Source organism: Nilaparvata lugens, chromosome 1 (genome assembly GCF_014356525.2).
Source record: "Nilaparvata lugens isolate BPH chromosome 1, ASM1435652v1, whole genome shotgun sequence".
Lineage (NCBI taxonomy): Eukaryota > Metazoa > Arthropoda > Insecta > Hemiptera > Delphacidae > Nilaparvata > Nilaparvata lugens.
This window is the reverse complement of record NC_052504.1, coordinates 56,740,725-56,759,425: the sequence shown is the minus strand read 5'-3', so window position 1 is coordinate 56,759,425 and position 18,701 is coordinate 56,740,725. Positions and strand designations below refer to the sequence as shown.

The window sequence follows — 18,701 nt, the reverse complement described above, 5'->3', positions numbered from 1 at the left end:
TAAAATTGAGATATTTCCTCAAACAATAAATCATAAATCTTTCCTTTGACAATAACAATAAATCATATAATCCAAAAAAATGGTATATCCTATCAAAATAAACATAAGACTGTGTTTAATAGTTTCAATTAAACACAGCCCTCCTTTGACTGTGTACAAACAAAATTCGGGATTGGAATAATAAGGACTATGAGCATGTTTTTTCATTCCCAATCATTTCATGACAGTTTATATTTGTCCTTGTTAAATAAATAAAAATTAATAAATGATGAGCTTCTCTGAAATCTGGCCCAAAGTTATTCCCTTGCTTGTGAAAAGTTGACAATACTAAAACTACTGCAGTTACAAATGAAAAAAATCTCTTCTTTATTCATATTCAACCTATTTCATCATTTTTGCTCTCAAAAAGTTAACAGTGAACTGCTCAATAAAGGAAAAATAACGCTTCCATGGAATAAGACATACAATATAGAAATAAAATAGAAATTGAAACTGTGCAATGCATTTTCCCATGAGAGCCAATGTGTTACAAAATGACGAATCCCACAGCAATGCGGGTTGCCTATCTTTATCAGCTGCCTCACTTTCTTTGTGTTGCTAGTCCATTCCAGTTAGTATAGAGTTACTATATTTTAGCTCGTTGATCAGGACACGAACAATGTTGCCACTACAAGTTACGAAAAATTAAACTTTTTCAATAATATACTATGTTTGATCTGGCTCAGAATGATTAAAATTTTCAGAAAAATTTAGCTCGTTGATCAGGACACGAACAATGTTGCCACTACAAGTTACGAAAAATTAAACTTTTTCAATAATATACTATGTTTGATCTGGCTCAGAATGATTAAAATTTTCAACGAATTTGAATCAACTGATAGATATTCGATCAGAAAAGTTCTAAATGATATTGAATAGAATCGAAGAAAATAAAAAAATATCTTGGAAGTGTTTGTTTCAGTTGGCTGAAATGTGCTGCTTTTCGTCTCGTAGTAACGTCGTCTGCTGTTTGTCAGTGCCACTGTCAAAATTTTGTTTGCTATTTGCTAGTCGGTATCCAATAATAATTATGGTGTGATAGGTAAATTGTTGTTTTTCTAATTGAAGTGTAAAGATATGCGTATTTAAAAAAAATATTATGCTTGTATTCATGTTTAAATTGCATTTTAATAATCATTATTGATACCAATTATTATTTGTAAGCTATGGTATAGTGTAATATACAACTGGGATTGCAAGCTTCAGATTAACGATTGACAGGTTGGTTCTACTTTTATTTAGCCTTATTATTGTATATAATGTTATCTTAATTTATTAAACTAGTTTGATTGAATTTGCCATCAACATTATTTTTTTCAAAGTATAAAACAATAATAACTTATTTTGAATCATTTATATTTATTGAATCATTTTAATAACGGAACTTATTTTGATCATTGGATGAAGCACTACCTAAGTTTTTTGAGCTGTGATAAATTTTGAATATTCTATTTTGTCTAACAATTTCCAAAATAAAAAGCTCCGCTTCAATCATTTTAGGTTATTAGAAGATTTTATGATATACCAACGCCCATCTCTACTCAAACGTTTTTATAGTACGGTACGGTAAAAAGCTCTAGATAGATAGATATATATTACGTCTGGTTGGTCTCAACGGCGTCAGACAAGTCAAAGTGCTAGCAAAAGCTAGACACCATTAATTTTTCATGAAATTTATATCTAGTATACAGGGTGATTCATAATTATGGTAAAATAATTTGATACGTGATATTAGAGGTAAAAATAAGAAAAAAAGCTCTTATAAACATATATCCATAAACGCTTCATTAGCGAGCTATACAGAGTGAAAGATTTCGCCCGGAATTCAGTTCCTCTGGTGAAATACACCGATGCTGAATTGTTTGGGGACTAGTTTTTGAAAAACCGTTCTATTTACTGACGAGGTACACTTTACAAGATTAGCTATCGTTAACGTCCACAACCAACATATTTGGGCAGATGAGATTCCTCATGCCATCAAGCCTAATCGTCCACAACATCAGTTTTCAGGAAACATTTGGGCAGGAATCATAGGAGATCATCTACTTCTGTTTGAGCTTCCTTGCAGGTTTAATGGCATAATCTACTGAAACCTTTTGAGAGAGGAGCTATTTATCTTACTTGAAGATGTACCTCTTCAGTTGCACCAAAACATGTGGTTTATGCAAGATGGAGCTCCAGCACACTTCAGTGTTGCTGTTCGTGAACACTTGAATCACAGCTTTCCAAATCAATGGATAGGCCGAGGTGGGCCAGTACCATGGCCAGCTAGGTCACCACACTTAAATCCTTTGAATTTTTATCTTGGGAACACTTGAAAACCTTAGTTTACAATACTCCGATTGATATCATTGAAGAACTCCGATTAAGGATTTTGAACGGAATAGAAATGATAAAGCAGACTCCTGAAATATTTGAACGGGTCCGACAATCCATGAGAAGACGTCTGAACATATGCATTAAGAACAACGGAGGTCACTTTGGACATCGTCTTTAGTCTTCTGGTATAAGTTTAATGTCATTTAGATATGTTACTTTCATATAAAAATAAAACTTCATAAAAAACCGAATATTCTATTTGCAATCAGCTACAACCTATGAGTTATTAGTTCTCTCCTCATGAAACAGCAAATTTTTGTGGTGTAATGTACTACATAAGAATACATTTTATTGAACTTTTATTCAAATTTAGTTTACACAGCTTACATGATCCTTTTCAGAATTAAATTCTCTTCAATTTGTATTGCGAAAAATTATTTGTTTACTGGTCATTAAAGAAAGTTATTGGGCATCAAACTTATAAGTCTGTGTTTTTCTACTTAGATGTTTTGCCTTTTCAACTTTTTTCTCGAAGACTACGCACACTACAGCTTCCAGACTAGTTTTATTCAATGTTTCAGACATTTTTCCATATGAATCCATGATAAGTTTTTCAAAAACTAGTCCCCAAACAATTCAGCATCGGTGTATTTCACCAGAGGAACTGAATTCCGGGCGAAATCTTTCACCCTGTATAGCTCGCTAATGAAGCGTTTATGGATATATGTTTATAAGAGCTTTTTTTCTTATTTTTACCTCTACTATCACGTATTAAATTATTTTACCATAATTAAGAATCACCCTGTATAATTACTATTTGTCTTTGACTCTTATTACAGTAGTCAAAATAGTCCTTCAGACTATAAAAGTACCTTTAGAAATAATTTCAAACTTCGTGTAAACTCTTTTATCGTTAATATTTCTCGCAACCGAATTGGTAGTACTTGGTAAATCTTTCTACCAATATAACTGGGTTTTTCTTCATACAAAGTCAATCTATGATATTCCGAGAAGGTACACTTATGCCGTGTATTATATTCATGCGTCTTATTAATAGTCTGTAGTGAACACCTTCTAATATATACACACATTTCCAAAATATAGAGACAGGGAACACTGAGAACCTCCATTTCAATAAAATAGTCCCTACAATGTGTTTGTGGATGCAACCTCAACATAGTGCGCAATGCTTTCTTTTGACAAATGAAAATTTGCTGAAGGTTACTCTCTCTAGCTCCCCATAGGGCCACTGAATATGTAATATATGTGACTCCACCAAGCAATGATAGACCGACTCCAATAGAGGCTTAGCCTATTATTTAATTTACTTAAACTCCTTAAGACAAAAATTCAACTCGCTATTTACTTTCAATCTTATCCAATTGTTCCCCCCAACCCAGCCCTTCCTCCAGTCTCACTCCTAAGAAGTCCGTTGAGCTCTTGATTACCAATTCCGACTCTCCAATGAATAATTTAGGTGTTTCATTGTGTCTTAACCTCCTACTCTGATGGGTTTGTAAACACATATAATTTGTTTTCGAGGCATTCAACATCAATTTATTATTTGCAAAATATTGGCAAAGACTATTCATCTTAACATAGGATTCAATTTCCAATTTTCTCAAGTCTTGGCTTCTTGTCACCAGAGTCGTATCATCTGCAAAAACATACAGATTCTCAATGGGAACCGACCCTGCAACATCATTCACATAGATCAAGAACAATAAGGGGCCCAGAATAGAACCCTGAGGGACCCCAGAAACAATTAATTCAGGCTTTGATCGTGTGAATTTTATTTATTTTTTAGTTTCATGTTGAATCTGTGTGACTTGATACCTGTTTGTCATATACGAATCCACCCATTTCAATGCAGAGCCCCCAAAACCATGAAGTCTGAGTTTATTCATTAACAGATCTAAATTTACACAGTCAAAAGCCTTGGAGAGGTCGGCAAAACAAGTGATTACCGCCTCTCCCGACTCAATCGCATCAATACAGTAGTTGAGGAAATCCATTAGTAACAATTTGGTAGACTTGGATCTGCGGAACCATATTGCTTATTACAAAGAATGTCGTTATCCTCCAGGTAATCTATAAGCTGATTACAAATGTTATCTCTGAATAGCAGAATTAAACAATAAATTTTTGATGCTATTGTCGATTACAATATTCTCTTCACGTTTTTATTTTTCTATAGGCCTATTCTACCATTTTTACATTATAAAATAAGAATCAATCCAGAAACTTTCTCAATCAGCAATCAATCCAAATAATATAGGCTACAATAACTTGCCCGAATGAAAAAATAAATCAAAGTCAATTAAAATAGTTTATTTTCCTCATTGCACTCCTGCGCATTGGCTTTTATCAATCAATGCTTCTTCATTTCAATGCTTATAAGTCATAATCAAACATTCTTTATAGGCTATCTATAATTTTTTCACAAGTAGATTTTTATTTATTTATTTTATTCCTCAATCACAACATTAAATTAATTATTGGTAGTGAATAAACAGGATAAACCCAAAACTTTTTCTCTCCATTTTTGATAAATATAGTTTAAATGGGATATGTAAACATATAAATAAATAAGTAGGGTGAACCGATGAATTATTACTGAAAATTAAAACTTGAAAATGTATCAATAAATGAGAAAATATTGAAAAAACTTGATGAATTTGAAGCCAGAAAATACAAAACCCTTCACTAACACTAACAGCACAGCACACAATTCATTGTAATTGTTCTATACAAAACTTGTATTAATCTCAAACTGATCTCATTTTTCTCTCTCCTATTTCAGCGCTGATTCTCAACATCTCGACACAATTTAAATTTTCATGTTGACCCGCTGCCCAATCCGCTAGTCATGAGAGCAGTTGCCGATAAATGGAATTTGGGAGTGAAGGCCAGGTCTCGCTCGGTCACGATTTGAGGAGTTTGGAGACAGTTCGCGCTCTCCACCAAACTGTAATCTCTCTCCGCGTCGCTTTGGAGCAATCTCGCGCCGAGCTTCATTCGCTGCGCTCAAAGTTCCAGACTAATTTTGATCAGTCCCTTTATACCAGCACTATTGAGAAATTATCGTTGGAGAATCATATTTTGAGACAACGGGCGCTTTCAGCTAGTCACGGCAATTTGAACGCTATTACTAACGGTACAAGGGCTGTGTCGGCTAGCCATGGCAATTTAAGTGCTATTTATGACGTCCCCAGGACTGTATCGGCTAGTAACGGAAATTTGAATGTCATTCTAGACGTGCCCAGAATATTGCCATCTAGTAATGGAAATTTGAATTCTATTCTTAACGTTCCCACCACTGTGTCACCTAGTACCGGAAATTTAAAGACGATTTTGAAGGTTCCTAGATCTGTATTATTGTCTGATAACGAAAATTTGGAGGCATCACCCAGGTCTGTTTCCTATAGTAACAGAAATTCAAATACGATTTTAGACACCTCGAAGGCTTCATTCTCTAGTAATGGGAATTTAAAAACAATATTGCACGCTCCCCCACAAATAAAAGTCTCAATGGAACCAGACACTGTGAAAGAGAAAGAATCAGAACAAGTAACAGATGAGCTAGATGAAGTAGTGGAAGAGGACGAAGTAGAGGGTTACGATGAGAGAGATGAAGTGTTTGAAACAGATAGTGATAATCTACAGAATGGAGAGGAAAATAAAACAGGGGATGAGGAGGATGATAATAAGCCGAAGATAACCAAAGGAGAGTCGGAGGACTCTGAGGAGGTGGATGATATTGAGCTCATATTCACGACTGAGGACACCAAAGAGTTGAGTGCACTTCAAGAGGATCTAGTTTCGATTGCTGAAACTGACTGTTGGCCTAGTAAAGGTGGTGGCAATGACGGTTTGGATGGTGATACCAAGAAACGATGGACACATTCTGTGCTGGTTGAGACAGATATTTCCAAGTGTGGCATATTTGATGAGAATGATGAGCCTCACATGCCTGATCAGGGAAGACGGTATACCTTACCGGATCCCGCTCCTCACCGCCCTATAATCCGCACATTGTCTGGTAGTAGAAGTCAGTTGCTGGATTGTAGTGGTAGTACACCACAGCCCACACGACCGTTGGCTGTCAAATTTATGCAGCACAATAATAGCATCAAACAACGCACGGCTCGTCCGATTTTGGTAGAGAAGGAGACAAGTAAACAGGAGTCAGAAGCTCAGACAGATATCACAGCGCTTCCAGCCCACTGGCGGTCGGAGAGTTATCTGGCACACAAGGTGTCCTATCAGTTCACGACGTTACCGTCTAAATTCGCGTTCCCTGTGCAGACTCCTCCCAGAAAGCACTCGTTGAAGCTGTGTGAGAAGACACAGGAGGCTAGGAGGGTGTTATTGTCTGATATCAATTTCACAAGTATGGTGCCGGAGTTGTCTAGGAGTGCTGATCATCTGTGTAATAATGAGGGCGTGAATATCAATGCGAGTATGTTGTGTAAAAATTATCCGCGGGCCTTTTCCTACATGAAGAACCCGGATGTGATGTGTTCGGGATGGTCGCCATGTGAGTGCACGGGCCAGATGAGCAGCTGGGATTGCTACAGGAGTGGAGGCGGATCTTCGATGTTGTCGATGATGCAGTCGCCGTCGGCCCAGGACCTAGTCGACCACCAACCCAGGAGGCGTCACTCGATGCGGCCAAGCACTTCGTCGACGGACACGTGTTGGGGTTCGATGACGTCACGCGGAGGCGCCAACTGGTCGGTGCCCTCGTCACCGACGCACTGTCGTCGCTCGAGGAGCATCCCCTTGCATCAGGACGGTGGGGTGGGGGGAGGGAGCGGCCGCAGGTCGGACTCGAGGTTTATGTCGTCATCAGCGTCGTGTGGACGCGCCCCCTTCCGCAAGGCTAGGAATCGGGTCACCTTTCAAGGTAAGTCAATGTTCCAGTTCGTTTCAAATCTATAGATTACTACAGTATTCGTATTCTATTAGTATTTTACTCCTCTTTCTCATGACAAGTATAATACATTTCAAATCCAGTTTTCTGTTACTATCATCATTACGGAGAATTAATTTTGACGAAAGTTTGTTTGGGATTATGTAAAAAATCTGTGGTGAAATTTACATCAATACTTTATCTGATAAAATAAACTCCAATAAGAAAACTATTGCGGTCTTCCTGGATATACGCAAAGCTTTTGATACAATACCTCATAATACTTTGTTCAATAAACTGTAGTCCTATGGTTTCAGAGGAGTCTCGCTTAAATTGTTCAAAAGCTATCTGAGTAATAGAACCCAGTCCCTAGCCATAAATGATCAATACAGTGTAACTAACTTAACTTCTTATGGTCTTCCTCAAGGTACTGTACTTTTTCCCATCCTTTTCATACTCTATGTAAATGACTTTTTAAATTTAAGACTTCTAAACTCAACTGTGATATCCTTTGCAGATGATACTGCAGCTATTTTTCACGGTAATTCATGGAATGAAGTTCATACCATAGCTGAAAATAATATGCTTTTAATTAAGAAGTGGTTAGATAAGAATACCTTAAGTTTAAATATTGAAAAAACTAATTACATAACTTTCTCAATTACATAACTTTAGATTATAATAATTAAGAGTAGAGTTTATTGTGAGAGGAAAATCGGATCTATATTTTATTAAGTACTCAATTACGGTTTTTATGTATAATTGACGTAGTAATTTAGGCAGCCTAACGAGAATCAAGATTTGAGACTCCATTCTCAGTGCAATTTAAACATGGGTAATTGTGATTGTCCCACCATTAAAAAAGTCAATAATACTAAGTATTTGGGAATCATAATTGATGAAAACCTTAAATGGGATGTTCATATTAAATACATATGTAGAAAAATTAGATATTTATATTTAAATTTTAGCAAGTTAACAGAATTCTTAATAAGAACCACCTGAAAATGATGTATCATGCTCTAGACAAGTCAATTCTGCAGTATGGCAAAGTTGTTTGGGGAGGCTGTTTCAACTGTCATATTGCTGAATTATTTGTAGCACAAAAACTGATAATTAAAACTATATTAAGCAAACTCAGGCTCTATCCAACGGATATGGTTTTTAGTGATTTTGAGGTCATGACTATACGTCAATTATACATAAAAACCGTAATTGAGTACTTAATAAAATATAGATCCGATTTTCCTCTCACAATAAACTCTACTCTTAATTATTATAATCTAAGGGGCACTGCTAACAAATATGTAACCTATAACACTAATATTGAATGTATAAGGAGGCAATCAATTTACATAGGTACTAAAATAATAAACCTCATTCCAAATCACTTTCTCATGGACAATAAGATCAGCGGAAAAATCAAACTGGATATAAAAAACTGGACATACAGTAATTTATTCTTCCATTTAGACATATGACTCGAGATTTCTGCTCCAGCATTGTTTCTTCATTAGTTTTTTTATTTTTCAGTGGACTCGCTTACCTTTATTTTGAGTACCTATTCCTCTGTTTTCTTCCTTCCCCCCATTTCTCCCTTCCTCTTCTTCCTCATTACTTCTCTTCTCTTCTTTGCCTGCCTATTACATGGGAAACCATAGTTGGCTAGGTATCTTCCTCTCTTTTTTTCTCTTCTGCAACACACCCAAACACTAAGCCCATGGTTATTTTATATTTGTAACATGTTATTGTGTTTTATTGTTTCGTGAATCTTTGTAATTTTGTTTTGTCTTGTTTTGTGTGTTTTAAATGAATTGAAAAAAAATGAAAAATCGGCGGCGGCGGTTTAAAACTTAGAAGGACAACTCTTGAATAGATTTAATAAAACTGATTGAAAGACAATACCAAAAAATGAAACTTCAAGAAATTGCACACTTCCTAAATTTTAAAGATATTTTAGATAAGAATTATATTGAAAAGTAGCATAAGCTTCAGAAATATTTTCCAGCGTTATTATTTTTAAAGCCTAATTGAACAATGAATTTCTAGTTTATCAACTTTCTATTAGTATTTACTTACGGTGAGATTCACCTTAAGCTGCCAGTGATGGTTGAATGGGAAGAATTGAAGTATTCATAAGGAATGTCAATGAATTTTATTAGAGCGTCAGATGTACTTTTACCATTTTTAAACCGAATTGGTTCTTGTTGATTATTTTGTTAAGATTCAAGAAAGAAACAACTCTTGACTTTATTAGTTTCTCCATTATTTTAGCAAGGTTGCTGATAAGACTAATCGGTCTATAATTTATTACAGGGATTAGTCGGGTCACCTTGTTTGAATAGAGGTTTTATTTTGGCTGATTTGAGGTACTCGGGAAAATATCCCTCCTCAAAGAATCTATTAAAAATGAAAGCGAGAGGTTGAGATATAAAATTGGCTATTTTCTCCAGCGTAATATTACCTAGACCATCAATACCAGGACTGCAGTTGTTCTTTAGATCTTTAATAGTTGCCTCAACTTCAACTGGGCACGTTGGTCTCATAAAAAACGTATTATCGATATGTATTGCAGGAAATCGATCACCAATATTATCAGGGATATTGATAGTTTGAGCTTGTAATTTACCCACATTTGTGAAATAATTGTTGGGGGAGTGAGCATCAAGTTCAGTACTCTTGTCCTTGATACTGTCCTCACCTATAACTTCGTTTATGCACTTCCACAACTTCATGCTGTTGTTATTACAATTTTCAATTTTCCCTTTATAGTAGACTTCCTTTGCATGATTTATTATCTTATTCAAACCATTACGATAAGCCTTATATTCATTCTTTAAGATATTGTTATTAGGATCTCTTCTGAGTCTAGAATGCATCTTGTCCCGCGTGATTATTGATCTTATGATGCCTTCAGATATCCAGGGCTTCAGGGGACGAAGTCTGTTAGGTATCACTTATACCTTCTTGCATTGATTGATGAGACTCGTCAAACGATCGACAAATTTATCCACAATAGTGTCAATGCTTCCATTCACGGTATAGATTTCTTCCCAATCTTCATTCCTTATGCGTTCCAATAGTGCATGATAGTTGATTCTAGTTAATGTGTCTATCAATACGTTTCTATTATCCTTATTGATAGGATCCTTCACCATGTTCAGTACAACCGCGTAGTGGTCAGTTATGGTGGTCCTAAATATAGCTCCTTTAATGGACATAGAATGGTTGCCTGAATTTTTATAAAAAATGTGGTCAATGCAAGAATTTGTTGTGGTTGTTACTCTGGTATCACCAGTTATGTAAGACTTAAGAATTCCCACACCCAGACTTGTTGTCTTTGTGGGGAATATTCACTATTTATCTAATGTTTCTGCTGCTGTGTTACTTTTTTTTTGTGAATAAAGATCATTTGAATTTGAATTTGAATTTGACTTATAGCCATTACTATTGAAAATATGCAGATAATCTTGAACAGGAACACTAGTTGAATGTGTATTTATATTCATGTCTCCCGCCACACATACATTTATTCCATTAGGAATTTTACTGATTTCATTACTCAGACTATTAAGAAAATTATCAATATTTTGATTACTTGGTGATCTATAAACCCCAATCACAATAAAATCATCAATTCTTAAGTCAGCACTAACTACATTGGCATCAGTAATATCGAGTGAAACTTCATTGAATCTTATGCAATCTTTTATGTACATGCATAATCCATCACATTTATTCTGTTTAGTGTACTTATTTATTGCCGTATATCCAGGAATATTGAAAATGAACGGCACATCTGCAGTCAACCAGGTCTCAGTTAATATTATAATGTGAATATCAGTTTTCAATTCATTGAGGCAGCAAATAAACTGATCGAAATTAGCATTCAAACTACGTATATTCATAGATATAATATTGAAACACTCAGCATCCTTATTTCTGTCCTCGTGAAAGTGATAGTTCAAATAATCGTCGATTACATCTGTTTCATTTTCTGTTTCTAAAATATTAAGAACTTCTTCAGTGTCACTCATAACTTACATCATCAGGTCCACTTCTCTTTTCCTTGTTCCATTTAACAAGCCCCTCACTATCTATGAATTTAAGTTTCTTAATTAGTTTGTCCACAGCATCATCTACCAGACTGGTTGTTAAATACCTGAAAGTTTCAGTGTGTCTAGACAAAGCAACAATCGCATGGGGCATGCTGTTATAGATTTCATTCTCCTTGTACTTAATTCTGATTAGAAAAAAAATTATGAGTATGCCCTTGTGCTTCGTGGATTGTGTGAAGTGCAACATCCTCTCTCCACTTTATAGTATCACCCACCATAAGTTTTTCCTCTTGGGTGAATGTCAATATCAAAGTGTCGGGTTGTATCAGATGGTATTCCCCATTTCTGTATGTAGGCAGAATTGAGATAGCTCTTTCATTAAGCGTCGTAATATTTTTATAGACAGTGGAAAGGACAAAACAAACATCGATAGGACATCTACGAGTTACCGTTTGTCTTGTAAAAGGTTCGCAGAATTCAGAAATTTTATGCCATCTTGTGGCATAATTACTTCTCTCAATATAGGGTATTTGGTTTGCGTCACCAACTACAATATTATTTCTGAGGCCTTACTCAAGTTAGCAATAAAACCGATGTAACCCGCATGCATAAGTAGAGCTTCATCAATAAAAACTCTATTGTATGTTTTATTCTGATTATGATTTATTATATATGAGCCAACTGTCCTGTAATCAAGCTTAAGACGATTACAATGTTTTCGACCATACCTTTCAATGACAGTTTCATGGATTGCTTTAATACCTGCCCGTGTTTGAGTGAGTACTAGATCCTTGCCAGGCTCATGATGCGAGACTATAAAGTAAGATTTACCACAGCCGGGAACACCGTCATACCATTTTATTTTAAGAAGTTTACACTCATGAAGAGTTATTCTTTTTATAGTTTTTATTAATTCGCTATTCAGCATAAGTGTAGTATTACGTGTGACTAAAACATATCGTTCTTTAGTAGAGAATTTTAAAGTATCCTCTTGAAATTCTACGTAACTTCCACCCTGCTCCAAGTAATATCCCATTCGGTATTTAGAGTTTGTTTTGAATAGGAATCTTTTCAAATTATTATCATAGATGTTCATATTGTTATTCATGACGCTTATTAGTTCATCACCTGATATTAACATGTTTCTATGCGTGACCCTAAGAAGAATATTCTTATATATTTTAGCATTATCGTTATCAGTGTTTTGAAGTAGGGTCCGTAATTCAATCATAGAGTTCATGAATGCTTCACGTTTATTATTATCTTTAAAGAAACCCACAGGGTACTCAACTCCCGGACTATCAGATAGCTTAGGTATATTAAGAAAATTAATTTCACAATAACCTCGATAATAAAAAATAAACTTCAAATCTCTAGCTCCTATGACAGTACTCAAGAGTTCAGTGGCACGAATATCAAAATAAGTTTCACCCAGATTGTTAAAAGAATCAATTCCTATAATCAAAGGGTAATTGAATTTACTCCAATCATTTATTCTATTCAAAAAATCAATAAGTATCCCATTTTCACCATAATTTAATATGAAAATAGGAATGTTTTTATCAGAAAACAAAACTCTTATACTATTAGAATCCCGTAACACATTCAGGTGATTCCATTCTTCAAGAGAGAAATATTTTTTATTTCTAAGCAGAGAAAGACCTTTGGATGTTTTAATAATATTTCCTATTTTTGTAAAAGATATCATAACATCAACCCTCTCACCAAAATTATAAACCAGACTTATCTTACTTTTATCAGTATTAGTTGTTACGTAGAAACTATCAATTTTGTTAAGGATGGAATTTAAGGTAATCATTTTGTGTTGTGTTGATTGCTTGATTTTACTATCACTATTATTTTTATTTATCCTCAGTGTATTTAATATTTTTCTTTCAGATTCCATAATCAGTTCTATCAATTATTTGTTGTAGCGCTTTTTGATAGGAAGGGCACTCTCTGTCACCTACTTTGTGATCGAAAGCTTTTTTATCATTGCGGCAATTTAAACATGAGGGCTTTTTGTCTCTATTAGGGCACTCTTTAACATCATGTCCTGTAGTGGAACAGTGACCACAGGTGTTTTGTGCTTGAGTGCAATGCTTACTGATATGTTAAATTTTTTGGCACTTGAAGCAACGAGAGACGACAACATAGTCTCCAACTCGGCACACCCTCCAATCAATACCAATCCGCGATTTGTTAATAAATTCTTTTCTCAATTCACCAGTGCACTCCACTACCCAGTGCACGGTGTTTTTGTTTTTCGGTCCTATTTTAAAAATCGGCCTGAAGTTTCTCAAGAAATTTTCCCTACTCAATGACGATGACTCGAGATTTCTCTCAAACACGTCGTTTGCCAATTCAGCAGCAGTTATATCTGCAGCGATGTGATAAAGAATTATTCTTGGCAATTTGGATTGTGGCTCGCTTACCTTTATGTTTGGATGTTGCAGGACCTTATCACCCAAAACATTTTCTTTATTGGCCCTTGGGTGAAGCACTAACAGCACACCCCCACCACGGACATCAACGGCTTTTTTAATGTTCAAATTTTGTTCACGGGTGATGTTCTTCTTTATTGTTTCTCGAATTTTTCCGCTTTGTTCCTTTTCCGTTCCATTTTTGCTGGCTTCAGGATGATCACATTCTCCTTGGGCGACAGCTTCTTGGTCCGGGGCGGAGACTCCGTGGCTGCAGCAGTGGAGGCGGCACTCGATAATGTAGAAGGTGCGGTCCTCTTCTTTGGCAGTTGCACGGCCTCAGCAAATGAGATCGGCTTGTTGTGGCTTTTTGCAACTTCACTTGCTAGTTTATTCACACTCTGCTCCAGAGTGTGAATTTTTCCAAACATTTCCGCTTTGTTTTCTTGTATATTTTGCTTAACGTCTATTCTTTCGATACTGATGTTAAGTTCATTGCACACATTTAAAAACGAATCATAGTCCTCTCTGGATACTTTTTTTTCACGATAATTTCACTCCCCCATTTTAGAAATTTCTCTTGTATATTTTTAAGAGAACGTACCTCGAAACGTATTCCGCTATCGTTTTTACTTTTCGGTGGCAATTCGGGAGGCATATTCATTTCATCCTTTTCCTCCTCTTCCTCGTATTCGAGCTGCGCGGATGGTGGTAGTTTTATTGGCGAATGGATCATCTTAATTGGCTGATAGATCCAAAACACCATAATTTATTGATAGTTTGATAATTGTTTTTTAAAGAAACAGAACCTAATTTTTAAAGAGAGCAATGTTCAAACGAAAAATTTGGTGACACACTTTTCACTCAGAAAAAAACGTTGAGTAGTTTTCACTTTGAAAAACTGCTGAGTAGACTGCTGGTTGTTGGTGTTGACACCACTTGTTCCACTTTCACTACTAAAACTACTCTACACTAATATTATTATTCGCTACGATCTGCACTCTACGGAGGTCTGATTACGACTGTGAATGTCTGTATGCTATCATTGATTGACAATATCAACAGTTTATTAATATACACACACATACAAGATGCAAGTACAACACAGTGTATGTAGAACAACAGGCTTTCTGACCAAACTAAGTTTCTTAGTTCAAATAATGATCTGTACAAACTGATGTTGAGTATGAACTTCAAATTCAACCGTACGAAAAACAACAAAAGACAAAGCATATGACCAGAAAAATCAGAATGTCTCAAAACTTTTATCTGAGAAACAACATACCAAATGGCAAAAAAATGAAAAATTCGGAAAATTTTATCTGGAAACAGACACAATTTGATTTTTCTTTCGTACGGCCCACTTTATAATGGCAGTGGAGAAAGATAGAACAAAGTTTCCGATTCTCTGCCTTGCCACTGCTCTTTATAGCTGATAGCTGATACCGATATCAATTTCAATTATTTTATTCGCCAAGAAAATATATTACCCAATGAATAAATGATGAATTTTCATAATTAATTGAAATAAAATATTTCGTCAAGGTAAAGGTAGTGAATTATATTTCTACATGTTTCAAAAACGATCTGGCAATGTTGAAGAACCAGGAAATAATAGCGCTATCTGTTTTGTCAAATGATAGACAAGTATAGCAGCACCAATGCTAATTCAATATTGCCATTATTACGTGGACCTCACTATATAATATACATTATTCACTTCTAAATCAAAATGTTGTGAACAATTTGGAATATCTTGTGATGTTGGGAACAATATTTTGAATAAACATATATTTTTTTGAACATCTAGTAAGAGAAATAATCATCTCCGAAAATATATTAATACAGTAATTAAAAGTGTGAGTAAGCCCGAATTAAATTAGAATCTTAGTTATTAATTATCTAATACTTCAATCTTGAAAAAAATGGTTGCATTATTTCATTAAATATGTTGTAATAATGTGAAATTGGGATAATGAATGGAATGATCATCACAAATTGACTCAGTGGTCGCGCTGATAAGCTATCGCTTAGATAAGTTGAGAATTATGCGCCTGTTACTCCCGTTGGAAGGGTGACCGCTTAAGACAACTCCTCTGAATATGATTCATGAGTTGTAAAATCGCTTCCTGGTGGTTTAGAACCCTAGTAAAACTTTAGGTCTATCCATTTCTCATTATCATCCGCCTCATTACCCATGTTCAAGCCTAGAGCTCATGTGGGCATCACCCTCGGCAAAAATTAACAAATCACAGTGATTAACAGATTGACAATAATTAAAAATGAAGAAAATTACATTGGACTACTTTGACTCTTGTATGTGTATTCTTTTATACACTAATGTAGATGTACAGAGAAGCTTCTAAGTATTCGCATTAAATGTTGTGAATATGCTTAATTGAAGAGGGGCGGTGCCGGCGCCCCGGCCAGTCGCTACCCGACCTGCGCCTGCCGCTGGAGGTGGCGGACAGTGGCGAGGACTCGACCGACTCGCTGATCGAAGAGTCAGAGGACTTCCTGCGCCAGTCGATCGACTCGATGCTCACCGGAGCCAGAGCCGACTACTCGCACCTCAGTCGCCACAGACGCAAGCCGCGCCGCCACTCCGATCCTGACCCCATCACAGGTCAGTCACCCCATCACTTCATTCTCTATCTTCTTCTTCATCTATTATATTATTAAGGAAAGAATCGGCTTACGTACGGGAAATACACGAATGACGGACGCATCATCACTTCTCAACTACTAAACTGATTAACATTAAATTTTTCATATTGATTCTTAATTTACCGAGAATGATTATAGGCCTATTTTGAATTCTTCAAGATTACAGTAGTTCAAGTTTTCAGTTTGTCAGTTTTTAATTAGACCCTCGCGTAGCACGGGTTACCTGCTAGTCTTCAACATACACGGGTTACCTGCTAGTCTTTAACATAATGAAGGAAAGAACACGTACGGGATAGGAAACTCACGAATGATGCATCATCACGTCTGATTTTGCATGAAGATTATAAATTTACCGAGGATAGTCATAGGCTTATTTTCATTGCTATTAATCATTCAATCCCAATTCAATAATTAAAACAAATTTATTCAATTTGTGATTCAAACTTACGTAACTATAAAATCTGAAACAAACAAAGCTACCAAGTGACTCTGTTGCTTAGTTGGTAGCGTCCGCGTTTCTGAATCAGAGGTTGCGGGTTCGAGACCTATCAAACACTTTTTTTTGCTGGAAATGTTCAACTCTATAAGATTGATTATCCCCGTAATTTTGAAAAAAATAATAAATAATTATTCAATTCGTTTCCTGGACATGAGGAGATTGCATTTTACAACACCAAATTTTCCCCAGTACAAGGCACGTGTTACCTAAGGCTAGTCTTCTATAATATTCTATTTTTATCTATATTAAGAATACGTTTGAATCCATTATTTAGCCCATTTCCTGTAAAATACGAGTGTAATAAAAGAGTAATTTGAAAATTGAATTGTTTTGAGGTGATGTGTTGGTTTTGCACAGAATACGAGCCGCCGAAATCAGCGCAACCGTTCCTGGCACGTGTTGCGCGCGACCTGAAGCTGGACTACTGGGTGAAGGTGATTGGCCCGGATGGCGGTGGAGCGGGGGGCGGCAGAGTGGTGGTGGGGCGAGTGAAGTACGTGGGTCCTCTGCCGGGCGGGCGAACCGAGCCTCATGTCGGAGTCCGCCTGCCGAGAGCCATCGGCAACTCAGACGGCACTGTCGACGGCCGCAGGTTTTTTGACTGGTTAGTATACTCTTATCTGAAGAAAATCATTTTTAACAATTCAAAGTTTTGTGCTTCACAAAATAAATCAAATAAACATATTATCTACAAATACCATTAGGCCTATTCAAACCGACAGACACGAAAAAGCAATGGTTACACAAATTACATTGAAAATTACACATGGTACTGTGACTGGAATGTTATGTGTTTGTCAAGTGTCACAACTAGCAGCACAGACACCAAACATCAACAACCGTAATACAAATTACTGTATATTGAAGAATACACAAAGTGCTGTCACATTATTTGTGGCAAGTATCGGTAGATGTCAGTGAAGCTTCTACAAAATATGAGAGTTGGGCCAAAATTCCTGATTTATTAAGAAGGAATTTCATTATATTTTGATCATTTATCATCAAATTAGAGCTACTCTGTTAACATTTTATGTACAAAACTGTATCTGATTTTTCATTCTTCTACTCCTCTTCTCCACCTTACATTTTCCATTTTTATCTACTGTTTCTATATATTCACTCAGTGTTCGCGCTGATAAGCTATCGCCTAGATAAGTTAAAAATCATGCGCCTGATACTTCCGATGGAAGGGTGACCGCTTGAGCCAACTCAGAATATGATTTATGTGTTGTAAAATCGCTTCCCGGTGTTTCGGAACCCACCTATGCTGTAGGTCCATTCATCGCTCGTTATCATCCGCCTCATTACCCACGCACAAGCATAGAGCTTATGTGGGCATCACCCTCAGCAAAAAAAATAGAAAAATATCCTTCATTTATCAGTTTGTATTGATTTTCTATCAATTTTTGCAGCGAACCAGACCATGCAGTTTTTGTGCCATTCAAGAAGGTTGTAATGGCGTGGAGCAACTGAGGTAATTACTCAATCATTCATCTCATTATTCTACTTCTATTTTCTAAGCTGGCATTGATTCCTATAAATTATCATGTAATACTAATGACTAGTGAATTATCTCTGTCTTACGAATTGGAAAATAATTAATTGGGTGGTAAATTGTTTTATTGTAAAAACACCTAACTAACAAAATACCCTCTCTACCTGAATAACCGAAGTACCTAACATTTCATTTCAATCAAACGTTATATATACTTCATTCCTGGTCATGTAGCTGTTTTAAATGTAGGGGTGTCCATAGGGCGACCTTTGTGCCAGGGTGCCTC

The 18,701-nt window shown here is 35.9% G+C and overlaps 1 protein-coding gene across 1 annotated transcript; it reads left to right on the top strand.

Moving 5' to 3' along the window:
• The first annotated feature begins 1,007 nt into the window (after positions 1-1,007).
• LOC111049194 lies at positions 1,008-18,685 on the top strand. The gene is made up of 5 exons (XM_039437533.1): positions 1,008-1,260; positions 5,162-7,267; positions 16,159-16,380; positions 17,278-17,524; positions 18,333-18,685. Exons 2-5 carry the CDS (start codon positions 5,248-5,250, stop codon positions 18,391-18,393), a joined length of 2,550 nt encoding a protein of 849 aa, XP_039293467.1. The 5' UTR covers positions 1,008-1,260; positions 5,162-5,247; the 3' UTR covers positions 18,394-18,685.
• Positions 18,686-18,701: the final 16 nt, after the last annotated feature.

Coding starts and splice junctions, on each gene's coding strand:
- LOC111049194 (XM_039437533.1), top strand. CDS start 5,248: ATGGAATTTGGGAGTGAAGGCCAGGTCTCGCTCGGTCACGATTTGAGG. Junction 16,381..17,277: donor CGATCCTGACCCCATCACAG/GTCAGTCACCCC, acceptor GGTTTTGCACAG/AATACGAGCCGCCGAAATCA. Junction 17,525..18,332: donor GGCCGCAGGTTTTTTGACTG/GTTAGTATACTC, acceptor CAATTTTTGCAG/CGAACCAGACCATGCAGTTT.